The 26,060-nt window shown below is 46.1% G+C and overlaps 1 protein-coding gene across 1 annotated transcript; it reads right to left on the reverse strand.

Moving 5' to 3' along the window:
* Window positions 1-222: 222 nt before the first annotated feature.
* On the reverse strand, window positions 223-25,003 carry CYTH2 (cytohesin 2). Its single transcript, XM_085045657.1, has 13 exons — window positions 24,888-25,003; window positions 22,252-22,399; window positions 18,618-18,684; window positions 16,656-16,774; window positions 14,967-15,047; window positions 13,233-13,345; window positions 11,205-11,353; window positions 8,724-8,827; window positions 8,237-8,245; window positions 6,128-6,206; window positions 5,121-5,192; window positions 2,609-2,763; window positions 223-463 (listed from the first exon to the last, which is right to left on the reverse strand). The coding sequence occupies exons 1-13, from the start codon at window positions 24,904-24,906 to the stop codon at window positions 376-378; spliced, it is 1,203 nt and encodes a 400-aa protein (XP_084901783.1). The 5' UTR covers window positions 24,907-25,003; the 3' UTR covers window positions 223-375.
* Between the last annotated feature and the right edge of the window lie 1,057 nt (window positions 25,004-26,060).

Consider the following 26,060-nt stretch of genomic DNA (forward strand, 5'->3'; position numbering starts at 1 on the left):
AGGGGAAATTTTGGGAATTTTGGGATTTCCAGGGTGGAATTTTGGGGATTTTTGGGATTCCCAGAAAGAATTTGGGATTCCCAAGGGGAATTTTGGGACTTCCAGGAAGAATTTTAGGAATTTTGGGATTCCCAGAGAGAATTTTGGGAATTCTGAGACTCCCAAGGGGAATTTTGGGGGGAATTTGGGGGATTTTTGGGCTCCCAGGGGGGAATTTCGGGAGGAATTTTGGGGAATTTTGGGAATCTCCAAACCCATTCCCAAACCTCCTCGTCGTCCTTTCCGAGTCCAGAGGGAATTTTGGGGGAATTTCCCCGTTTTTTGGGAATTCCGGGGGTCCCGCCCCCTTTGCTGGGTTTGTTTTTGGGATTTTTTTTAGGGATTTTCTGGTTTTTTCTTCACCGAAATCCGTTTTTTCCGCGCCGCCAGCATCTCGTAGAAAGGATCCACGCTCACCGCCGCCCTAAAGGGAATTTGGGGGAAATTTTGGGGAATTTGGGGATTTTGGGGATCCCAGGGATCGCCTGGGAAAAAATCCCCGAAAAAATCCGTAAAAAAATGACCAAAATCCGTTAAAAAATGACCAAAATTCATGGAAAAATGACCAAAATCTATGGAAGAAGAGTTTAAAATGGTCCTTGAGAGTGGATTTTGGGGGAATTTTTGGGGATTTTGGGGGATTTTTTTGAATTTTGGGGATCCCAGGGATCTCCTGGGAAAAAAATCCCAAAAAAAATCCATGAAAAAATGACCAAAATCCGTTAAAAAATGACCAAAATCCATCAAAAAATGACCAAAATCTGTAAATAAATGACCAAAATCCATGGAAAAAGAGCCCAAAATGGTCCCTGAGGGTGGATTTTTAGGGATTTTTTTTGGACTTTGGGGGAATTTTGGGAGATTTTGGGGATCCCAGGGATCTCCTGGGAAAAAATCCCCAAAAAAATCCATGAAAAAATGACCAAAATCCATCCAAAAATGACCAAAATTCATGAAAAAATGACTAAAATCCATGGAAAAAGAGAAGAAAATTGTCCTTGAGGGTGGATTTTGGGGGAATTTGGGGGATTTTGGGGGATTTTTGGGAATTTTGGGGATCCCAGGGATCTCCTGGGAAAAAATCCCCAAAAAATTCCGTAAAAAAATGACCAAAATCTGTAAAAAAATGACCAAAATTCATGGAAAAATGACTAAAATCTATGGAAAAGAGCTCAAAGCTGTCCCTGAGAGTGGATTTTGGGGGAATTTTTGGGGATTTTTGCGAATTTTGGGGATCCCAGGGATCGCCTGGGAAAAATTCCCCAAAAAAATCTGTAAAAATGACCAAAATCCGTAAAAAAATGACCAAAATCCATAAAAAATGACCCAAAATCCATCCTGGGAATTCCCAAATTCCCATTTCACCATCCCCAACCCATTCCCAATTTTCCCAAATTTTTTTTGGAATTTTTCCCAGAATTTTTGGGATTCTCACTGTATGGATTTGATCCCAAAAACTCCCAAAAATTCCCCAAAAATCTCTCATTTTTTAACCCTTTAACTCCCCAAAACTCCTCCCAACCACCTCCCAGTTTTCCCAATTTTTGGGGGATTTTTTTAGGAATTTTTTTGGGGAATTTTTGGGATTTTTTTTAGGAATTTTTTGGGGGATTTTGGGGCTCTCACTGTATGAATTTGATCCCAAAATTCCCAAAAAATTCCCCCCAAAAAATCTCATTTTTTAACCCTTTAACTCCCCAAAACTCCTCCCAACCACCTCCCAGTTTTCCCATTTTTGGGGAATTTTTTTGGGAATTTTTTTGGGATTTTGGGACTCTCACTGTATGGATTTGATCCCAAAAACCCCCAAAAATTCCCCAAAAATCTCTCATTTTTTAACCCTTTAACTCCCCAAAACTCCTCCCAACAACCCCCAATTTTCCCAATTTTTTTAAAAATTTTGGGGGAATTTTTGGGAATTTTTTGGGGAATTTTTTGGGGGGATTTTGGGGCTCTCACTGTATGGATTTGATCCCCAAAATCCCCTCAAAAATCACTTAAAAAAACCCCAAAATTTTCATTTTTTAACCCTTTAACTCCCCAAAACTCCTCCCAACCACCCCCAATTTTCCCAATTTTTAAAAAATTTTTGGGGGGATTTTTTTAGGAAATTTTTTGGCAATTTTTGGGAATTTTTTGGGGAATTTTTTGGGGAATTTTTTGGGGAATTTTGGGGCTCTCACTGTATGGATTTGATCCCCAAAATCCCCTCAAAAATCACTTTAAAAACCCCCAAAATTTTCATTTTTTAACCCTTTAACTCCCCAAAACTCCTCCCAACCACCTCCAATTTTCCCAATTTTTGGGGGATTTTTTGGGGGAATTTTTGGGAATTTTTTGGGGAATTTTTGGGGGGATTTTTGGGGCTCTCACTGTATGGATTTGATCCAAAAAAATTCTGAAAATGAGATTAAAACACCAAAAAAAAAAAAAAAATCTCATTTTTTAACCCTTTAACTCCCTTAAAAAACCCCAAATCTCCTCCCAACCACCCCCAATTTTCCCCATTTTTTGGGAATTTTTTGGGGAATTTTTTTAGGAATTTTTGGGGGGATTTTGGGGCTCTCACTGTATGGATTTGATCCACTCCTCCTTCTGCTCCCTGGTGGGAGCAGAAATCCTGTAAACGACGTGATTTCCTTCCACGACTCTCCCGTCAGCCTCTGTCTTGCAGGCTTTGATCAGCTGCCCCTTGCTGTTGGGGATGTAGAGCTCGAAACAGTGCTGGGAAAATGGGAAAAAATGGGAAAAATTAGTGCAGAAAAAATTGGGGAAAATTTGGGATTTTTGGGAGTGAAAACAGGGCGAAAAAAGGGCAAAAAACGGGGAAAAAAATGGCAAAAAAATGGCAAAAAAATGGGAATTTCGGAGCCTTTTTAGTGGAGATTTGGAGCTGGAAAATGGGAAAAACCAGTATAGACCAGTAAGAACCAGTACAGACCAGTATAGACCAGTAAGAACCAGTTTGGGGCTCCTGGGTTGGGGAAATTTGGGGATTTTGGGGTTTTTGGGGTTTCTGTCTTGCAGGCTTTGATCAGCTGCCCCTTGCTGTTGGGGATGTACAGCTCGAAACAGTGCTGGAAAACCAGTAAAAACCAGTAAAAAACAGTTAAAATTAGTGCAGAAAAAATTGGGGAAAATTTGGGATTTTTGGGAGTGAAAACAGGGTGAAAAAAGGGCGAAAAAAGGGGAAAAAATGGCTAAAAATGGGGAAAAAATGAGAATTTCGGAGCCTTTTTGGTGGAGATTTGGAGATTTAAATTGGCAAAGAGGAAAGAGAAACCAGTAAAAACCAGTAAGAACCAGTTAGGGGAAATTGGGGAAAATTTGGGATTTTTGGGAGTGAAAAAGGGGCGAAAAAAGGGCAAAAAAGGGCGAAAAAAATGAGGATTTCGGAGCCTTTTTGGTGGAGATTTGGAGCTAAAAAGTGTTGAGAAGAGAGAAAAAACCAGTAAAAACCAGTAAGAACCAGTTAGGGGAAACTGGGGAAAAGTTGGGAATTCTCAGAAAAGAAACGGGGCGAAAAAAGGGGAAAAAACGGGGAAAAAATGGCTAAAAACAGGGAAAAAATGGCAAAAAAATGGGAATTTCGGAGCCTTTTTGGTGGAGATTTGGAGCTGGAAAATGGGAAAAACCAGTAAAAACCAGTAAGGAAAAATATGGGAAATTTTGGGATTTTTGGGAATGAAAACAGGGCGAAAAAAGGGGAAAAAACGGGGAAAAAATGGGGAAAAATGGGGAAAAAATGAGGATTTCGGAGCCTTTTTGGTGGAGATTTGGAACTAAAAAGTGTTGAGGAGAGAGAAAAAACCAGTAAAAACCAGTAAGAACCAGTTAGGGGAAATTCGGGAAAATTTGGGATTTTTGGGAGCAAAAATGGGGCAAAAAAAGGGGAAAAAAGGGCGAAAAAATGGGGATTTCGGAGCCTTTTCGGTGCAGATTTGGAAGTTAAAATTGTCTAGGAGAGAATAAAAACCAGTAAGAACCAGTAAAAACCAGTAAGGACCAGTTAGGGAAAATTCGGGGAAAATCTGGGATTTTTGGGAGTGAAAACGGGGTGAAAAAAGGGCAAAAAACGGCGAAAAAATGGCGAAAAAATGGGGAAAAAATGAGGATTTTGGAACCTGTTTGGTGGAGATTTGGAGCTAAAAAGTGTGGAAATTTTTGGGGAATTTTTTGGGATTTTCTGGGAATTTTGGGGATTTTTTTGGAGAATTTTTTGGGAATCTTTTGGGAATTTTTTTGGAATTTTTTGGGAAATTTTTGGGGAATTTTGGGGATTTTTTGGGGATTTTTTGGGAATTCCTCACCGGTTTTTGGGGATTCCAGGTGGATTTTGGAAGAATTTTTTTGGGATTTTTTGGATTTCTGGAAATTTTTGGGATCCCAGGGGAATTTTGGGTTTCCAGGGTGAATTTTTTAGGAATTTTTGGGGAATTTTTGGGAATTTTTTGGGGAATTTTTGGGATTTTTTTTCCGGAATTTTGGGAATTTTTGGGGAATTCTTGGGGAATTTTTTTGGAATTTTTTTTAAATTATTTTTGAATTTTCTAGGAATTTTTTGGGAATTTTGGGGAATTTTTTTGGAATTTTTTAAAATTATTTTTGAAATTTTTTTGAATTTTTGAGGAATTTTTGGGGAATTTTTGGGGAATTTTTTGGGAATTTTTTGGGAATTTTTTGGGAATTTTTTGGAATTTTTTGGGAATTTTTTGGGAATTTTTGGGAATTTTTTGGGAATTTTTTGGGAATTTTTTTGGAATTTTTTGGGAATTTTTTTGGGAATTTTTTGGAATTTTTTGAGAATTTTTTGGTGATTTTTTTTGGAATTTTTAAGGGAATTTTCGAGAATTTTTGAGAATTTTTTGTGGAATTTTTCGGTATTTGTGGGAGAATTTTTTGGGAATTTTTAGGAATTTTTTTGGAATTTTTTGGGGAATTTTTTGGATTTTTTGGGGAATTTTTTGGGGAATTTTTGGGGATTTTTTTGGGATTTTTTGGGGGAATTTTTTGGGAATATTTTGGGAATTTTTGGGGAATTTTTTTGGAATTTTTTTGGGAATTTTTTGGGAACTTCTCACCGGTTTTCGGGGATCTTCCACCTCCCGGATGCTCAGATTCTCCAAAGGGATGATTCCTCGAGGCTCCTTGTCCTGAAATTCGGGAATTTCGGGAAAATTTGGGGAATTTTGGGGAATTTGGGGGAAATTTGGGGTCCTGGGAGGGAAAATTTGGGGGATTTTGGGGGAATTTTGGGGAATTTTAAGGGGTTTTGGGGGATTTTGGGGTCATGGGAGGGAAATTTAGGGAATTTTGGGGGAAAATTTGGGGAATTTTGGGGGAAAATTTAGGGAATTTTGGAGTTTCTTAAAGGAATTTTTCTGGGATTTTGGTGAATTTTTTGGGATTTTTTGGGGATTTTTGGGGAATTTTTGGGGAATTTTTGGCTCCTGGGGGTTTTTTGGGTCCCTGAGTTAGAATTTGGGGTTCCCAGGATGGATTTTGGGGTGAATTTGGGGGATTTTGGGTGAATTTTTGGGTCTCTAAAGGGAAATTTTCTGGGATTTTGATGAATTTTTTAAGGATTTTTTTGGAATTTTGGGGAATTTTGGGCTCCTGGGGGTTTTTTGGGTCGCTGAATCCGAATTTGGGGTTCCCAGGGTGGGTTTTGGGGTGGATTTGGGGGATTTTGGGTGAATTTTTGGGTCTCTAAAGGGAAATTTTCTGGGATTTTGATGATTTTTTTAAGGATTTGTTGAAATTTTTTGGGATTTTTTGGTGAATTTTGGGGAATTTTTGGGAATTTTGGGCTCCTGGGGGTTTTTTGGGTCCCTGAATCCGAATTTTGGGGTCCCAGGGCGGATTTTGGGGTGAATTTGGGGGATTTTGGGTGAATTTTTGGGTCTCTAAAGGGAAATTTTCTGGGATTTTGATGAATTTTTGGCGAATTTTTGGTGAATTTATTGGGATTTTTGGGGAATTTTTGGGAATTTTGGGCTCCTGGGGGTTTTTTGGGTCGCTGAATCCGAATTTTGGGTCCCCAGGGTGGGTTTTGGGGTGGATTTGGGGGATTTTGGGGATTTCTCACCGTGGTGTACTCGAAGTAGTAAAGGCAGTTGTCAGTCAGGATGAACCAGCGGCGTTTCCACGTCTTCACCCTGCCGCCTGGATTTGGGGATTTTGGGGAATTTTGGGGAATTTTGGGGAATTTTGGGGAATTTTGGGATTTTTTTTGGAATTTGGGAGGTTTGGGAGGGAATTTGGAGGGATTTGGGGTGATTTTGGGGGATTTTGAGGGGATTTTTGGGGGATTTTGGGGAGGATTTGGGGAGAAATTCAAGGATTTCGAGGAGTGAAGGAGGAGATTTGGGGAAGTTTTGGGAGATTTTGGGAATTTTCTTTTAATTTTGGGGATTTTTTTGGGAATTGGGGAGGTCTGGGGTGGGATTTGGGGTGATTCTTGGGGGATTTGAGGGGAATTTGGGGGATTTTGGGGGGATTTTTGGGAGGATTTTGGGGAATTTCGCAGATTTTTGGGGAATTTTGGGAATTTTTGGGGAATTGGGGAGGTCTGGGAGGGAATTTGGGGGGACTTAGGGTGGATTTTTTGGGGATTTTTTGGGAATTTGAGGGGAATTTTGGGGATTTTTGGGGAATTTCAGAGATTTTTGGGGAATTTTGGAGCTTTTTGGGGAATTTTTGGGAATTGGGGATGTCTGGGAGGGAATTTGGAGAGATTTGGGGTGGATTTTTGGGGGATTTTGGGGAGGATTTGGGGGAAATTCAAGGGCTTTGGGGAGTTCAGAAGCAGATTTGGGGGAATTTTGGGAATTTTTGGGGAATTTAGAGAATTTTTTTTGGAATTTGGGAGGTCTGGGAGGGATTTTGGGGGGATTTTGGGGAGGATTTGGGGGAAATTCAAGGATTTTATGGAGTGCAGGAGAAGATTTTGGAAATTTTGGGGGAATTTTGGGAATTTTGGGGGAATTTGGGATGTTTGGGGTGGAATTTGGGGTGATTTTTGGGGGATTTTGGGGAATTTTGGGGGAAAATTCCAGGCTTTTGGGGAGTGGAGGAGGAGATTTGGGGGAATTTTTGGGAATTTTTTGGGAATTTTGGGAATTTTTTGGGAATTTGGGAGGTCTGGGGTGGAATTTGGGGGAAATTTGGGAACTTTGTGGGGTTTTTGAAGGAGGTTTGGAGTATTTTGGGGAATTTGGGGGAATTTTTGGGGTTTTTTGGGAGATTTTGGAAATTTTTTGGGATTTTTTTGGGTCCCAAGCTCTGCCCCTCCCCCACCCCAACACTCACCTCCTGGAAATTCCAATGGCAGCAGCGGGGGAGGGGAAATTTGGGAATTTTGGGAAATTTTGGGAGAATTTTGGGAGAAATTTGGTGAATTTCGGAAGTTTTTGGGAATTTTGAAGGAGTTATGGGAGAATTTTGGGGAATTTTGGGAAATTTTGGGAAATTTTGGGGAAATTTTGGGAGAATTTTGACAATTTTGGGGGAATTTTGAGGAATTTTGGGAGAATTTTGGGGGAATTTGGGAATTTTTGGGGAATTTTGGGAGAATATGGAGGAATTTTGGGGAATTTTGAGGGAAATTTGGGAGAATTTTGAGGAATTTGGGGAGAATTTTGGGGAAATTTGGAGGAAATTTGGGAAGATTTGGGAGAAATTTGGAGGAAATTTTGAGGGAATTTTTGGGATTTCAGGGAAAATCAGAGGAAATTTTAGGAGGAATTTTTAGGAGAAATTTTGGGGATTTCAGGAAAATTCGGGAGGAAATTTTGGAAGAATTTTTGAGAAGAATTTTTGGGATTTCAGGGAAAATCAGGAGGAAATTTCGGGAAGAATTTTTAGGGTTGGACAAACAAGAAAAAGAAAAAAATGAAACAAATTAAATTTCGGCAATGAAAAACCCCAAAATTTTGACCATTTTTCCCCAAATTTTTGGGGGATTTTTCCCGGGATTTTTGGGCGTGGCTCTCCCAGGTGAGGTGGGCGTGGCCAGGTGGGTGTGGTCAACCCAATTTTCCACCCCATTAAAGCCCCAAAACCACCCCAAAACCCCATTTTTTGGTGTATTTTCCCCAAATTTTTGGGGATTTTTGGGGGGATTTTTGGGCGTGGCTCCCCCAGGTGAGGTGGGCGTGGCCAGGTGCGGTGGGCGTGGCCTGGTGGGCGTGGCCAACCCAGTTTCAGCAGCCAAAATAGCCCTAAAATGGCCCCAAAACCCCTTTTTTTGGTGTATTTTCCCCAAATTTTTGGGGATTTTTTTTGGGATTTTGGGTGTGGCTCTCCCCAGGTGAGGTGGGCGTGGCCAGGTGAGGTGGGCGTGGCCCGGTGGGCGTGTCCAACCCAGTTTCAGCACCCAAAATAGCCCTAAAATGGCCCCAAAACCCCAATTTTTGGTGTATTTTCCCCAAATTTTTGGGGATTTTGCTTGGGATTTTGGGGTGTGGGTCTCCCAGGTGAGGTGGGCGTGGCCCGGGGGGGGTGGCTCACCCAGTTTGAGCAGCCAAAATGGCCCCAAAACCACCCAAACCCCCATTTTTTGGTGTATTTTCCCCAAATTTTTGGGGATTTTTTTGGGGATTTTGGGGTGTGGCTCCCCCAGGTGAGGTGGGTGTGGCCAGGTGAGGTGGGCGTGGCCCGGGGGGCGTGTCTCACCCAGTTTGAGCAGCCAGCCCTCGCGGTCGGGGTTGAAGAAGGTGTGGGTGAGATCGTTCCCGTCGTCCTCCGGGATCTTGAACGGCTCCGAGCGGATCGACTCGTACAGGTTCTGAAATTCGGGAAATTTGGGGGATTTTGGGGGATTTTGGGGACTTTGAGGGGATTTTGGGGGAAATTTGGGGGTTTTTGGGGGATTTTGAGAATTTTTTTGGGAATTTTTGGGAATTTCCAGGGATTTTCTAGGAATTTTTGGGGTTTTTGGGGGAATTTTGAGGGATTTTTGGGGGATTTTTGGGGAATTTTTGGGGATTTTTGGAGAATTTTGAGGGATTTTCCACAAATTTTTTAGGGTTTTTTGGGGGAATTTGAGGTTTTTTGAGGAATTGTTTGGGATTTTTGGGGAAATTTGGGAGATTTTTGGGGAATTTTGGATGATTTTTGGGGAAATTTGGGGGGATATTGAGGGAATTTTGGAGGATTTTGAGGGATTTTTGGGGGATTTTCTGGGAATTTTGGGGGGTTTTGGGAATTTTGGGGAAATTCTGAAAGAATTTTGGGGAAATTTGGGGGATTTGGAGAGATTTTTGGGGGATTTTCAGGGACTTTTGGAGGATTTGGGGAGTATTTGGGAGATTTTGAAGGAATTTTCAGAATTTCGCTCAAATTCCACCTCAACCCCCCCAAAAATGACCAAAAAAATTACCAAAAAATGCCCAAAAAATTCTGAAAAAATCTGAAAAAAATTCCAAAAAAATTCCCAAAAATTCCCAAAAATTCCCAAAATCCTGAATTACCCTGAGCAGCTCCTCAGGCAGATCTCCCCCGTCGTTGATCCCCAAAATTCCCCCAAAAACCCTTTAAAAATCTGAAAAAAAATCTGAAAAAAATCTGAAAAAAATCTGAAAAAAATATTAAAAAATGCCCAAAAAATAAAAAAAATCCTTAAAAAAATGCCCAAAAAATTCTGAAAAAATCTGGGAAAAAAATCCTAAAAATATCCCCAAAAATTAAAAAAAAATTCCCAAAAATCCCCAAAATTCCCAAATTTCCCAGAATTACCCTGAGCAGCTCCTCAGGTAGATCTCCCCCGTTGTTGATCCCCAAATTCCCCCAAAAAATCTTTAAAAATCTGAAAAAAATCTGAAAAAATTTTTGAAAAAACACCAAAAAAAAAATACAAAAAATCCTGAAAAATTGCCAAAAAAATGCTGTAAAAATCTGAAAAAAAATCCCCTAAAATTCCAAAAAAATTCCCAAAATTCCCAAAAAATCCTGAATTACCCTGAGCAGCTCCTCAGGTAGATCTCCCCTGTCGTTGATCCCCAAAAAACCCTTTAAAAATCTGAAAAAAAATCGGAAAAAATGCCAAAAAAAATCCAAAAATTTCTGAAAAAAATCTGAAAAAATGCCAAAAAAACGCCAAAAAAATTCTGAAAAAATCTGAAAAAAATTCCAAAAAAATCCCAAAAATTCCCCAAATTTCCCAAATTACCCTGAGCAGCTCCTCAGGTAGATCTCCCCGTCGTTGATGCCCCAAAACCTCTAAAAATCCCCCAAAAATTACTCCAAAATTCTGAAAAAATCTGAAAAAAATTCTAAAAAAAATCCCCAAAAAAATCCAAAAAATTCTGAAAAAAAAAAAATCCCAAAAAATTCCCAAAAAATTCCCAAAAAATTCCCAAATTTCCCAAAAATTCCCAATTACACTGAGGAGCTCCTCAGGTAGATCCCCACCGTCGTTGATCCCAAAAAAAAAAATTTAAAAATCTGAAAAAAAATCTGAAAAAAATCGAAAAAACTCTGAAAAAATGCCAAAAAAAATCCTAAAAATTCCCAAAAAAATCCCAAAACCCCTGGAATTACCCTGAGCAGCTCCTCAGGTAAATCTCCCCTGTCATTAATCCCCCAAAAAATCTTTAAAAATCTGAAAAAATGCCAAAAAAAATCAAAAAAATCCTTTAAAAATGCCCAAAAAATTCTGAAAAAATCTGAAAAAAACTCCAAAAAAAATCCCAAAAATTCCCAAAATTTCCCAAAACTCCCCAAAATTCCAGGATTACCCTGAGCAGCTCCTCAGGTAGATCTCCCCCATCGTTGATGCCCCAAATCCCCCCAGAAAATCTTTAAAAATTTGAAAAAATGCCAAAAAAACCCCAAAAAAATCCTGAAAAAATCCTAAAAAATAAAAAAAAAATCTGAAAAAATCTGAAAAAAATTCCCAAAAAATCCCAAAAATCCCCAAAATTCCCAAAAGTCCCAGGATTACCCTGAGCAGCTCCTCAGGTAAATCTCCCCCGTCGTTGATGCCCCAAAAAACCCTTTAAAAATCTGAAAAAAACCCCAAAAAATCCGAAAAATTTGGAAAAAATGCCAAAAAGATTAAAAAAAAATCTGAAAAAAATCCCAAAAAAATCCCAAAAATTCCCCAAAAATTCCCCAAAAATTCCCCAAAAATTCCCCAAATTTCCCCAAATTTCCCAAATTACCCTGAGCAGCTCCTCAGGTAGATCTCCCCCATCATTGATGCCGCGGTTCATCGCCACGAATCGCTCGGCTGAAGGTTTGTCTCGAACGTTGGGATTGTGCAAACTGGTGTTGAGCATGATCACCGCGAACGACAGCACGTAACAGGTGTCTGAAATACAGGTGAGACAGGTGAGAACAGGTGAGACAGGTGTGCAAACTGGTGTTGAGCATGATCACCGCGAACGAGAGAACATAACAGGTGTCTGCAGGTGAGAACAGGTGTGAACAGGTGAGACAGGTGAGATCAGGTGTGCACAGGTGTGCAAACTGGTGTTGAGCATGATCACCGCGAACGAGAGAACGTAACAGGTGTCTGCAGGTGAGAGAGACAGGTGAGATAGACAGGTGTCTGAAACAGGTGAGATCGACAGGTGTGAACAGATATGCAAACTGGTGTTGAGCATGATCACCGCGAAGGACAAAACGTAACAGGTATCTGCAGGTGAGAACAGGTGTGAACAGGTGAGAACAGGTGTGCAAACTGGTGTTGAGCATGATCACCGCGAAGGATAAAATGTAACAGGTGTCTGAAATACAGGTGAGAGAGACAGGTGAGATTGACAGGTGTGAACAGGTGAGACAGGTGTGAACAGGTGTGCAAACTGGTGTTGAGCATGATCACCGCGAACAAGAGAACGTAACAGGTGTCTGCAATACAGGTGAGAGAGACAGGTGTGTACAGGTGAGACTGACAGGTGAGATCAACAGGTGTGCAAACTGGTGTTGAGCATGATCACCGCGAACGACAGCACGTAACAGGTATCTGAAACAGGTGAGACAGGTGTGCACAGGTGAGATCAACATGTGAGAAATGTGTGAACAGGTGTGCAAACTGGTGTTGAGCATGATCACCGCGAAGGACAGCACGTAACAGGTATCTGCAGGTGAGAACAGGTGAGAGAGACAGGTGAGACAGGTGAGAACAGGTGTGAACAGGTGAGATCAACAGGTGTGCAAACTGGTGTTGAGCATGATCACCGCGAACGAGAGAACGTAACAGGTGTCTGCAGGTGAGAACAGGTGAGAGAGACAGGTGTGAACAGGTGTCTGAAACAGGTGAGATCGACAGGTGTGAACAGGTGTGCAGGCTGGTGTTGAGCATGATCACCGCGAAGGATAAAATGTAACAGGTGTCTGAAATACAGGTGTGAACAGGTGTGATCGACAGGTGAGATCGACAGGTGAGATCGACAGGTGTGCAAACTGGTGTTGAGCATGATCACCGCGAAGGACAGGACATAGCAGGTGTCTGAAATACAGGTGTGCACAGGTGAGACAGGTGTGAATAGGTGTGCACAGGTGTGAACAGGTGAGATCAGCAGGTGTGCAGGCTGGTGTTGAGCATGATCAGCGCAAAGGAGAGAACATAGCAGGTATCTGTGAGACAGGTGAGAACAGGTGTGAACAGGTGAGATAGACAGGTGAGATCAACAGGTGTGAACAGGTGAGACATGTGAGCCCCAGGTGTGTCTCAGGTGTATCCAGCTGTGCCCAGGTGTATCCCAGGTGTATCCCAGCTATTTCCAGATATATCCAGGTGTGTTCAGGTGTGTCCCAGGTGTGTTTGGAGTATCCCAGATATATCCAGGTGTATCCCAGGTGTATCCAGATCCCACCCAGGTGTGTCCAGGTGTGTCTCAGGTATATCCAGGTGTTCCCCAGCCATATCCAGGTGTGTCCAGGTGTGCTCAGGTGTTGTCCAGGTGTGCCCAGGTGTGTCCCAATCCCACCCAGCTGTGCCCAGGTGTGTCTCAGGTATATCCAGGTGTTCCCCAGGTGTGCCCAGGTGTGTTTCTATTCCCCCCAGGCATGTCCAGGTGTGTCTCAGGTGTATCCAGGTGTGCCCAGGTGTGTCCCAGGTGTTCCCTAGGTGTATCCAGGTGTGTCTCAGGTCAAGCCAGGTGTTCCCCAGGTGTGTCCCAGGTGTATCCAGGTGTGTTTCTATCCCCCCAGGTGTTCCCCAGCTGTTCCCCAGGTGTGTCCCTCACCTGTGCAGGTGAACACTCCCGGGTTGCACAGGCAGTAGCGCTGAGCGAAAGCTTCCATCATCCTGTCGATCTTCTGAGCCTCACCTGGCAGCCGGAAACTCCACAGGAACTGCCTGGAAAATCCCAAAAATCACCTGGAATTCCCAAAATTCCCAAAAATCACCTGGGAAATCCCAAAAAAATCACCTGGAATTCCCAAAAATCCCAAAAATCACCTGGGAAATCCCAAAAAAATCACCTGGAATTCCCAAAAAAATCACCTGGCAGCCGGAAACTCCACAGGAACTGCCTGGAAAATCCCAAAAATCCCAAAATATCACCTGGGAAATCCCAAAAAAATCACCTGGAATTCCCAAAAATCCCAAAAATCACCTGGGAAATCCCAAAAAAATCACCTGGAATTCCCAAAAAAATCACCTGGCAGCCGGAAACTCCACAGGAACTGCCTGGGGGGGAAATCCCAAAAATTCACCTGGAAATCCCAAAATTCACCTGGGAAATCCCAAAAATCACCTGGCAGCTGGAAACTCCACAGGAACTGCCTGGAAAATCCCAAAAAATCACCTGGGAAATCCCAAAATATCACCTGGAATGACCCAAAAATCATCTGGGAAATCCCAAAATCACCTGGGAAATCCCAAAATTCCCAAAAAATCACCTGGAATTCCCAAAATTCCCAAAAATCACCTGGCAGCTGGAAACTCCACAGGAACTGCCTGGAAAATCCCAAAAATCCCAAAATATCACCTGGAATTCCCAAAAATATCACCTGGCAGCTGGAAACTCCACAGGAACTGCCTGGAAAATCCCAAAAATCCCAAAATATCACCTGGAATTCCCAAAAATATCACCTGGCAGCTGGAAACTCCACAGGAACTGCCTGGAAAATCCCAAAAATCCCAAAATTCATCACCTGGAATGACCCAAAAATCACCTGGCAGCCGGAAACTCCACAGGAACTGCCTGGGGGAGAAATCCCAAAAATTCCCAAAATATCACCTGGAATTCCCAAAAATATCACCTGGCAGCTGGAAATTCCACAGGAACTGCCTGGAAAATCCCAAAATATCACCTGGAATTCCCAAAAAATCACCTGGAATTCCCAAAAATCCCAAAAATCACCTGGCAGCTGGAAACTCCACAGGAACTGCCTGGGGGGGAAATCCCAAAAAATTCCCAAAAAATCACCTGGAATTCCCAAAAATAAAAAAAAAAAAATTACCTGGAATTACCCAAAATCACCTGGGAAATCCCTAAAAACACCTGGGAATTCCCAAAATTCCAAAAAAAATCACCTGGGAATTCCCAAATCCCACCTGGCAGTCTCTAAGTTTTACCTCCCAGTTGCTCCCAGTCCCTCCCAGTATAACCCAGTTCATCCCAGTATAACCCAGTATAAACCAGTCCCTCCCAGTCCCATTTTCATCCCTAAAATCCCCATTTTTCACCATAAAAATCCCCATTTTTCACCCTAAAATCCCCATTTTTTGCCCCAAAACCACCAGGATTTTTCCTCCCAGTCCCTCCCAGTCCCTCCCAGTATAAACCAGTATAACCCAGTCCCATTTTTACCCTCTAAAACTCCAAATTTTGCCCCCAAAATCCCCATTTTTCACCCTAAAATCCCCATTTTTCGCCCCAAAACCGCCAGGATTTTCCCTCCCAGTCCAAACCAGTCCAAACCAGTCCCTCCCAGTCCAAACCAGTCCAAACCAGTATAAGCCAGCTGCCCACCTGAGCGCCTGCACCAGGTTCAGGTCGGTGAACTCGTGCAGATCCACGAAGGCGTGAAGAACTCCGATGTTGAACTCCTCCCTGCGGATTTTGGGGGAAAAAACGGGGATTTTGGGGGTGGAAAGGGAACTGGTTTGTACTGGGAGGGACTGGGATGGACTGGGAGGAAAAATCCTGGTGGTTTTGGGGTGAAAAATGGGGATTTTGGGGGAAAAATGGGGATTTAAGGAGGGAGAATGGGGATTTTAGGGATGAAAATGGGATTGGGAGGGACTGGGATGAACTGGGATGGACTGGGATGGACTGGGATAAACTGGGATAAACTGGGAGGGACTGGAAAGGGAAATTGGAGGCACTGGGATGAACTGGGAGAGACTGGGAGGAAAAATCCTGGAGATTTTGGGGTGAAAAATGGGGATTTTTGGGGGAAAAAATGGAGATTTAAGGAGGGAGAATGGGGATTTTAGGGATGAAAATGGGATTGGGAGGGACTGGGATGGACTGGGAGAAACTGGGATAAACTGGGATGGACTGGGAGGGGAAACTGGAGGCACTGGGATGAACTGGGAGGGACTGGGAGGAAAAATCGTGGAGGTTTTGGGGTGAAAAATGGGGATTTTAGGGTCAAAAATGGGGATTTTAGGAGTAAAAAGGGAACTGGTTTATACTGGGATGAACTGGCTTGTACTGGTTTGTACTGGGAGGGGATTGGGATTGACTGGGAGGGACTGGGAGGAAAAATCCCGGTGGTTTTGGGGTGAAAAATGGGGATTTTGGGGTGAAAAATGGGAGTTTTAGGGATAAAAAAGGGAACTGGTTTATACTGGGATGAACTGGTTTATACTGGGAGGGACTGGGAACAGCTGGGTGAGGGTGGAGCCGAGCTGTCAATCACCCACCAAGCCACGCCCACCCACAGCCACGCCCACCCGCTGTCAATCAAACCATTCCCTCACTGGTTCCAATGCATGGGGCAGCGCTGGCCACGCCCCCTTGTGAAGCCACGCCCATTAGCTGTCAATCAACCGCAAACCACGCCTCCTTGGCGAAGCCACGCCCCTTAGCTGTCAATCAATCCCAGGCCACGCCTCCTTGGCGAAGCCACGCCCCTTTCCCCTCCCATTGCCTCCCAGCGTCATTTTTAGCCCTAAAATTCCATTTTTCACCCCAAAATCCCCATTTTTGCCCACAAAATCCCCATTTTTCGTCCCAAAACAGCCGGGATTTTCCCTCCCAGTACAAACCAGAATAAACCAGTCCCTCCCAGTACAAACCAGTCTGTCCCAGTCCCACTTTTCACCCTAAAATCCCCAATTTTCACCCCAAAACCGCCGCGATTTTCCCTCCCAGTCCCTCCCAGTTCATCCCAGTTCCTCCCAGTCTCTTTTTCATCTATAAAACTCCCATTTTTCCCCCTTAAATCCCCATTTTTCACCCAAAAATCCCCATTTTTCACCCCAAATCTGCCGGGATTTTGGCTCCCAGTCCCTCCCAGTACAAACCAGTATAAACCAGTCCATTTTTCATCCCTAAAACTCCCATTTTTCACTCTAAAATCCCCATTTTTCCCTCTAAAATCCCCATTTTTCACCCCAAAATCCCCATTTTTCGCCCCAAAACCGCCGGGATTTTGGCTCCCAGTCCCTCCCAGTTTATCCCAGTATATCCCAGTCCATCCCAGTCCCCCACCTCTCGCCCAGGTAGTCTCCAATGGCAGTCTTGTTCAGCCCCTCGCCCTTGTAGAGGAACCTGGCGATGTCCTCAGCCGTGTGCCGCAGCAGCTCCTGCTCCACCAGGAACTGGATGCCCTGAAAAACCCAAATTTGGGAATTCTGAACCCAAAATTCGGGAATTCTGAACCCTCGGGGGGAGTGGGATTGAAAACATCCCGAAAATTGACAAAATTCCCCAAAATTTTGGTGCCCAGGAGCTCCAAAAAGGGGAAAAAATAGAGTTTTTGAGGGAAAAATTCCAACTTTTGATGCCCAAAAATGACAAAATTTGGGAATTCTGAATCCTCTGGAGAGAGTGGGAGTCACAGAATCCCAAAAATTGCCAAAATTCCCAAAAAAATCTGCACCCAGGAGGTCCGAAAAGGGGAAAAAATTGAGGTTTTGAGGGAAAAAATTGGAGTTTTGAGCTCCAAAAGAGGCAAAAATTGGACTTTTGAAGCCCAAAAAACCCAAAATTTGGGAATTCTGAATCCTCTGGAGAGAGTGGGAGTCACAGAATCCCAAAAATTGCCAAAATTCCCAAAAAAATCTGCGCCCAGGAGATCCAAAAAGGGGAAAAAATGGAGGTTTTGAGGTAAAAAATTGGAGTTTTTAAGCTCAAAATTCCGATTTTTCATTCCAAAAACCCCAAAATTTGGGAATTCTGAAACCTCAGGGGGAGTGGGATTGAAAAAATCCCGAAAATTGCCAAAATTCCCAAAAAAATCTGTGCCAAGGAGGTCTGAAAAGGGGAAAAATTGGAGGTTTTGAGCTCAAAATTATGATTTTTGATGCCCAAAAAAGCCAAAATTTGGGAATTCTGAACCCAAAATTCGGGAATTCTGAAACCTCAGGGGGAGTGGGATTGAAAAAATCCCGAAAATTGCCAAAATTCCCCAAAATTTTTGTGCCCAGGAGATCCAAAAAGGGGAAAAATTGGAGGTTTTGAGGGGAAAATTATGATTTTTGATGCACAAAAAAGCCAAAATTTGGGAATTCTGAACCCAAAATTCAGGAATTCTGAAACCTCGAGGGGAGTGGGATTGAAAAAATCCCGAAAATTGCCAAAATTCCCCAAAAAATCTGCGCCAAGGAGCTCCAAAAAGGGCAAAAAATAGAATTTTTGAGCTCAAAAAGAGGTAAAAATTGGAGTTTTGATGCCCAAAAACCCCAAAATTTGGGAATTTGAATCCCCAAAAGACAGGAATTCCCAAAAATTCTCCAAAAAATCCAAACCCAGGAGCCCCAAAAGAGGGAAAAATTTGTGGTTTTGACCTCAAAATTCACCTTGAGATCCCAAAATTCCCAAAATTTCCCCCAAAACTCCCAAAAATTTCCCCAAAATTCTCAAAAATTTCCCCAAAATTCTCAAAATTTCCCCCAAATCCCCAAAATTTCCCCCCAAATTTCCCCCCAAAATTCCCAATTTTCCCCCAAATTCTCAAAAATTTCCCCAAAAATTCCCAAATTTCCCCCAAATTCTCAAAAATTTCCCCCAAATCCCCAAATTTTCCACAAAAAATCCCAAATTTTCCCCAAAATTCCCAAATTTCCCCCAAAAATTCCCAAATTTCCCCCAAATTCTCAATTTTTTTCCCCTAAATCCCCAAAATTTCCCCCAAATCCCCCAAAAATTCCCTAATTTCCCAAAAATTCCCAATTTCCAAAATTCCCACATTTCCAAAATTCCCACCCCCAAATTCTCAAATTTTTTCCCAAATCCCCAAATTTCCCAAATCCCCAAAAAATCCCAAATTTCCCCCAAAAATCCCAAATTTCCCCAAAAAATTCCCAAATTTCCCCAAAAAATTCCCAAATTTCCCCAAAAAATTCCCAAATTTCCCAAAAAAATCCCCAAATTTCCCCAAAAAATTCCCAAATTTCCCAAAAAAATTCCCAAATTTCCCCCAAAAATTCCCAAATTTCCCTCCTCTCTCACCTTTTTGGGATCCATGTTGAATTTCTTCCTCCCCATTCCCATCTTCCGGTTCCTCTGCAGAGTCTTGCTGGAATTTTGGGGAAATTTCGGGAAATTTTTGGGAAATTTTTGGGCATTTGGGGGAAATTTTGGGGATTTGGGGGAAATTTTTGGGAATTTGGGGGAAATTTTGGGCATTTGGGGGAAATTTTTGGGAAATTTTTGGGGATTTGGGGGAAATTTTGGGGAATTTTTGGGAAATTTTTGAGAATTTGGGGGAAATTTTTGGGCATTTAGGGGAAATTTTGTGAGTTTTGGGGGATTTGGGAGCCCAAAGTGGGAATTTTTTGGGATTTTTTGGCTCCTAAATGGGAATTTTGGGGTTTTTGGGGTTCCCAGGTGAGAATTTTGGGAACAATTTTGGGGATTTGGGGGGAATTTTGGGGGATTTTGGGGCTCCCAGGTGGGAATTTTGTGGGTTTTTGGGGCTTCAAAATGGGAATTTTTGGCTTTTCAATGGGAATTTTTGGGATTTTCAGCTCCCCAGGTGTGTTTTTGGGGCTCCCAGGTATGAATTTTTGGGTTTTTTGGGCTCCTAGGTGTGTTTTTGGGGTTCTCAGGTATGAATTTTTGGGTTTTTGGGCCTCCCAAACGTGAATTTTGGGGTTTTTGGGGCTCCCAGGTATGAATTTTTGGGATTTTGGGCTCCCCAGGTGTGAGTTTGTGTGGTTTTGGGGTTTCTCCATGGGAATTTTTGGCTTTTCAATGGGAATTTTTTGGCTTTTCAATGGGAATTTTTGCCTCCCAGGTGTGAATTTTTGGGATTTTCAGCCCCCCAGGTGTGAGTTACCTGCCCTCGTTGGCCTCCAGCCCCTCCCAGGTGTGAATTTTTGAGTTTTTGGGGTTCCCAGGTATGAATTTTTGGGGTTTTTTTGCTCTCTCAGGTGTATTTTTGGGGTTTTTCTGGGTTCCCAGGTGTGAATTTTTTGGGTTTTTCGGCTCCCCAGGTGTGAGTTATCTGCCCTCGTTGGCCTCCAGCCCCTCCCAGGTGTGAATTTTTGGGTTTTTCTGGGTTCCCAGGTGTGAATTTTTGGGGTTTTTGGCTCTCCCAGGTGTATTTTTGGGGGTTTTTGGGCTCCCAGGTATGAATTTTTGGGGTTTTTGGCTCCCCAGGTGAGTTACCTGCCTTCATTGGCCTCCAGCCCCTCCCAGGTGTGAATTTTTGGGTTTTTGGGGTTCCCAGGTATGAATTTTTGGGGGTTTTTGCTCTCCCAGGTGTATTTTTGGGGGTTTTTTGGGTTCCCAGGTGTGAATTTTTGGGTTTTTGGGCTCCCCAGGTGTGATTTACCTGCCCTCATTGGCCTCCAGCCCCTCCACCTCGCTCATGGCCTCGCTCAGCTCCTCTTTTTGGGGTTCCCAGGTGTGTTTTTGGGGTTCCCAGGTGTATTTTTGGGGCTTTTTTGGGCTCCCAGGTATGAATTTTTGGGGTTTTTGGCTCTCCCAGGTGAGATTTACCTGCCCTCGTTGGCCTCCAGCCCCTCCCAGGTGTGAATTTTTGGGTTTTTGGGGTTCCCAGGTATGAATTTAGGGTTTTTTTGGGCTCCTAGGTGTGTTTTTGGGGTTTCTCCATGGGAAGGTTTTGCTTTTCAATGGGAATTTTTGCCTCCCAGGTGTGAATTTTTTGGGTTTTTGGGGCTCCCAGGTGTGAATTTTTGGGGTTTTTGGCTCTCCAGGTGTATTTTTCGGCTCCCCAGGTGAGTTACCTGCCCTCGTTGGCCTCCAGCCCCTCCCAGGTATGAATTTTTGGGTTTTTTGGGCTCCTAGGTGTGTTTTTGGGGTTCTCAGGTATGAATTTTTGGGTTTTTGGGCTCCCAAACGTGAATTTTGGGGTTTTTTGGGGCTCCCAGGTATGAATTTTTGGGATTTTGGGCTCCCCAGGTGTGAGTTTGTGTGGTTTTGGGGTTTCTACATGGGAATTTTTGGCTTTTCAATGGGAATTTTTGCCTCCCAGGTGTGAATTTTTGGGATTTTCGGCTCCCCAGGTGAGTTACCTGCCCTCGTTGGCCTCCAGCCCCTCCCAGGTGTGAATTTTTTGGGTTTTTGGCTCTCCCAGGTGTGAATTTTTTGGGTTTTTGGGGCTCCCAGGTGTGAATTTTGGGGTTTTTGGGGTTCCCAGGTGTGAATTTTGGGGTTTCTGGTTCTCCCAAGTCTGAATTTTTGTTGCTTCAGTGAGAATTTTGGGGTTTTTGGGGTTTCTGACTCTCCCAAATCTGAATTTTTGGGATTTTTTCGGCTCCCCAGGTGTGTTTTTGGCTCCCCAGGTGTGATTTACCTGCCCTTGTTGGCCTCCAGCCCCTCCCAGGTGTGAATTTTTGGGTTTTTGGGGTTCCCAGGTATGAATTTTTGGGGTTTTTGGCTCTCCCAGGTGTATTTTTGGGGTTTTTCTGGGTTCCCAGGTGTATTTTTGGGGGTTTTGGCTCCCCAGGTGTATTTTTCAGCCCCCCAGGTGAGATTTACCTGCCCTCATTGGCCTCCAGCCCCTCCCAGGTGTGAATTTTTGGGATTTTCAGCTCCCCAGGTGATTTACCTGCCCTCGTTGGCCTCCAGCCCCTCCACCTCGCTCATGGCCTCGCTCAGCTCCTCTTTTTGGGGTTCCCAGGTATGAATTTTTGGGGTTTTTTGCTCTCTCAGCTGTATTTTTGGGGTTTTTCTGGCTCCCCAGGTGTATTTTTTGGCTCCCCAGGTGTATTTTTTGGCTCCCCAGGTGTGTTTTTCGGCTCCCCAGGTGAGATTTACCTGCCCTCGTCGGCCTCCAGCCCCTCCCAGGTGCGAATTTTTGGGTTTTTGGGGTTCCCAGGTATGAATTTTTGGGTTTTTTGCTCTCCCAGGTGTATTTTTGGGGTTTTTCTGGGTTCCCAGGTATGAATTTTTAGGATTTTTGGCTCCCCAGGTGATTTACCTGCCCTTGTTGGCCTCCAGCCCCTCCACCTCGCTCATGGCCTCGCTCAGCTCCTCTTTTTGGGGTTCCCAGGTGTATTTTTGGGGCTTTTTTGGGCTCCCAGGTATGAATTTTTGGGGTTTTTGGCTCTCCCAGGTGAGATTTACCTGCCCTCGTTGGCCTCCAGCCCCTCCCAGGTGTGAATTTTTGGGTTTTTGGGGTTCCCAGGTATGAATTTAGGGTTTTTTTGGGCTCCTAGGTGTGTTTTTGGGGTTTCTCCATGGGAAGGTTTTGCTTTTCAATGGGAATTTTTGCCTCCCAGGTGTGAATTTTTTGGGTTTTTGGGGCTCCCAGGTGTGAATTTTTTGGGTTTTTGGGGCTCCCAGGTGTGAATTTTGGGGTTTCTGGTTCTCCCAAGTCTGAATTTTTGTTGCTTCAGTGAGAATTTTGGGGTTTTTGGGGTTTCTGGCTCTCCCAAATCTGAACTTTTGGGATTTTTTCGGCTCCCCAGGTGTGTTTTTTGGCTCCCCAGGTGTGATTTACCTGCCCTCGTTGGCCTCCAGCCCCTCCCAGGTATGAATTTTTGGTTTTTTGGGCTCCCCAGGTGTGAGTTTGTGTGGTTTTGGGGTTTCTACATGGGAATTTTTGGCTTTTCAATGGGAATTTTTGCCTGCCAGGTGTGAATTTTTGGGTTTTTCAGCCTCCCAGGTGATTTACCTGCCCTCGTTGGCCTCCAGCCCCTCCACCTCGCTCATGGCCTCGCTCAGCTCCTCCCTGAGCCGCTGGATCTCCCCCAGCAGCTCCTGCTTGCGCCGCCGGATGCTCTCCAGCTCCCGCCGCTCCTCCGCCGTCAGGTCTGCCGGGACTGGGGGACACACCTGGGTCACCTGGGGGACACCTGGGGACACCTGGGCATGGCCAGGGCTCACCTGGGCACACCTGGGGACAGCTGGATGCACCTGGGGACACGCCCAGGGCACACCTGAGCACACCTGGGTCACCTGGGGGACACCTGGGCATGGCCAGGGCTCACCTGGGGACACCTGGGAGTACCTAGGATACACCTAGGATACACCTAACCACACCCAGGACACACCTGGACACTCCCAGGACACACCTGGGCACACCTGGGCATGGCCAGGACACACCTGGACACTCCCAGGACACACCTGGGCACACCTGGGTGCACCTGGGCTCACCTGAACCTCTCCCAGGGCATACCTAACCACGCCCAGGACACACCTGGGGACACCTGGACACTCCCAGGACACACCTAGCGACAGCCAGGACACACCTGGACACTCTTGGGCACACCTGGATACACCTAACCACACCCAGGACACACCTGGGGACACCTAGGCACACCTGGGCACACCCAGGACACACCCAGAACACACCCAGGGCACACCTGGACACACCTTGGCTCACCTGGGTGCACCTGACCACACCCAGAACACAGCCAGGGCACACCTGGACACACCTGGGCACACCTAGCAACATCCAGAACACACCTGGACACAGCTAACCACGCCCAAGGCACACCTGGGCACACCTAGTGACACCCAGGGCACACCTGGGCACACCTGGGCACCGCTGGGATACACCTAGGATACACCTGGGTGAACCTGACCACACCCAGGGCTCACCTGGCCACACCCGGGACACATCTGGGTCACCTGGGTACACCTGGCCACATCCAGGACACACCTAGTGACATCCAGGACACACCTAACCACACCCAGGACACACCTGGGATACACCTGGGTGCACCTGGGTACACCTGGGCATGGCCAGGGCACACCTGGGCTCACCTGGACACTCCCAGGGCTCACCTGGACACTCCTGGGTGCACCTGGGATACACCTAGGATACACCTGGACACTCCCAGGGTACACCTAACCACACCCAGGCCACACCCAGGACACATCTGGGTCACCTGGGTACACCCAGGACACACCTGGGCACACCTGGGCACACCTGAGCATGCCCAGGACACACCTGGATACACCTGGATACACCTGGACAGACCCAGGACACACCTGGACACACCCAGGGCACACCTAGCGACATCCAGGACACATGCAGAACACACCTGGACACAGCTAACCACACCCAGGACACACCTGGACACACCCGGGTGCACCTCGGCTCGCCTGGGCACACCTAACCACACCCAGGTCACACCTGGATACACCTGGCCACACCCAGGACACGCCTAGCCATGCCCAGGACACACCTGGATACACTTGGACACACCTGGGCTCACCTGGAACATACCTGGGCTCACCTGGACACTCCCATGGCACACCTAACCACACCCAGGGCACACAGAGAACACGTCCAGGGCACACCTGGACATATCTAACCACACCCAGGACACACCTGGGCACACCTAGCAACATCCAGGACACACCTGGACATGCCCAGGGCACACCTGGACACACCTGGATGCACCTGGGACACACCTGGACACACCCAGGGCACACCTGGACACACCCACTGCCTGCCCAGCCACACCCCTTTATCATGGGATCTGCACTGGACACACCCAGGGCACACCTGGGCACACCTGGTCACACCTGGCCACGCCCACATCACACCTGGATGCTGCTAGGGCACACCTGAACACTCCCATGGCACACCTGACCACCCCAGGACACACCTGGACACACCCAGGGCACACCTGGCCACACCCACATCACACCTGACCACACCCAGGACACACCTGGACACACCTGACCACGCCCAGGCCACATCCACCCCAGACAGGCCACGCCCCCTTCCCACTGCCCTCCCCATTCCCACTGACCACGCCCCTTCCCCACCAAGCCACGCCCCTTCATTCAACCCTTTGGCACACCTGAAGCCCCGCCCTCCTCTGGCCACGCCCCTTTTTCCCATATATGGAAACAATGCAGCAAGGAGGGGCGTGGCTTGCCGGAAAGGGGCGTGGTCAGCCCAAAGGGGGCGTGGCCAACCAGAGGGGGCGTGGCCTCCCCAATGACCTCACCCTCCCCACCCTCCCGCCGATTGGCCCACACCCCTCACGTGACCCCTCCCTCCCCCCTTTCCCGCCGCGCCCATCACGTGACCTCTCCCCGCCCCGCCATTGGCTGCCGCCTCACGAAACCTTCCCCCCCCCCTTTCCCCTCACGGCTTTCCCGCCCTGCCGCCATTACTGCCGCTATGGCCGTATTGCCGCCGCTATTGCCGTATTACCGCCGCTATTGCCGTATTACCGCCGCTATTGCCGTATTACCGCCGCTATTGCCGCCCTGCCGCCGCCATTCCCGCCCTGCCGCCATTCCCAGCCCGCCGCCGCCATTCCCGGCCGCTCCCCTCAGCCGCCTCACCGTAAACTCCTTCCTCCATGGCGGGGCTGAGGCTGCTCCTCCCGGCTCGCTCCTCCCGGCTCGCTCCTCCCGGCTCTCCCCTCACGGTTCTCTCCGCTCGGTTCTCCCTGCTCGGCTCTCTCTCCCCTCACGCTTCTCTCTCTCCCCTCACGCTTCTCTCTCTCCCCTCCCGGTTCTCTCTCCCCTCCCGCCGCCCCGGGCCCGCTCCAGCTCCGCCGCCCGCCCGCCTCAGCCCCTCACGGCCGCTTCACCCAATCAGCGCCTCGCTGAGAATGACTGACACGCCACTCAACCAATGGGAGGCGGCGGTGGGCGGGAGTTTGGCTCTGACCAATGAGGATGGGAGGATTGGGATTGGCGGGAGCGCTGGCCAATCAGGAGGGTTTGAGGCGTGGCCGCGCGGGTTGGGATGATTGGCACTGGGATCAGCCAATGGGAAGCGGGGATTGGCTGTAGGGCGGGGCTTGGCGGTTTGATTGGCGTTTGGCGGCGTTGGGATGAATATTAATGAGGTAATTAATATTCATGAGGTTCCCTGGGGTGTGACGTCAGGCCTCGATGTCCCCAATGTCCCCAAATGTCCCCAAATCCCCTCAATGTCCCCAAATGTCCCCAAAATCCCAAATGTCCTCAATATTCCAATGATGTCCCCAATGTCCCAAAATGTCCCCAAATGTCCCCAAATCCCCATTAATGTCCCCAAATGTCCACAAAGTCCCCAATGTCCCCAGTGTCCCAAATCCCCTCAATGTCCCCAACTGTCCCCAATATCTCCAAATGTCCCCAAATCCCCTCAATGTCCCCAAATGTCCCAAAATGTCCCCAATGTCCCGAAATGTCCCGGAATTCCCTCAATGTCCCCAAATGTCCCCAATGTCCTGAAATGTCCACAATGTCCCTAATTTGTCCACAACGTCCCCAATGTCCCCAAATGTCCTGAAATGTCCCCGAATCCCCATTAATGTCCCCAATGTCCCCAAAGCCCCCAAAGCCCCAAATGTCCCCAATGTCCCAAAATGTCCCCATTATCCCCAATGTTCCCAAAATTCCAGTGATGTCCCCAAATCCCCTCAATGTCCCCAATGTACTCAGTTGTACCCAATGTTGTCAAATGTCCCCAATGTCCCTAATTTGTCCACAATGTCCCCAATGTCCCCCAATATCCCAAATATC

Source organism: Lichenostomus cassidix, unplaced genomic scaffold (genome assembly GCF_008360975.1).
Source record: "Lichenostomus cassidix isolate B80296 unplaced genomic scaffold, HeHo_3.0 HiC_scaffold_38, whole genome shotgun sequence".
In the NCBI taxonomy this organism is placed as follows: Eukaryota; Metazoa; Chordata; class Aves; order Passeriformes; family Meliphagidae; genus Lichenostomus; species Lichenostomus cassidix.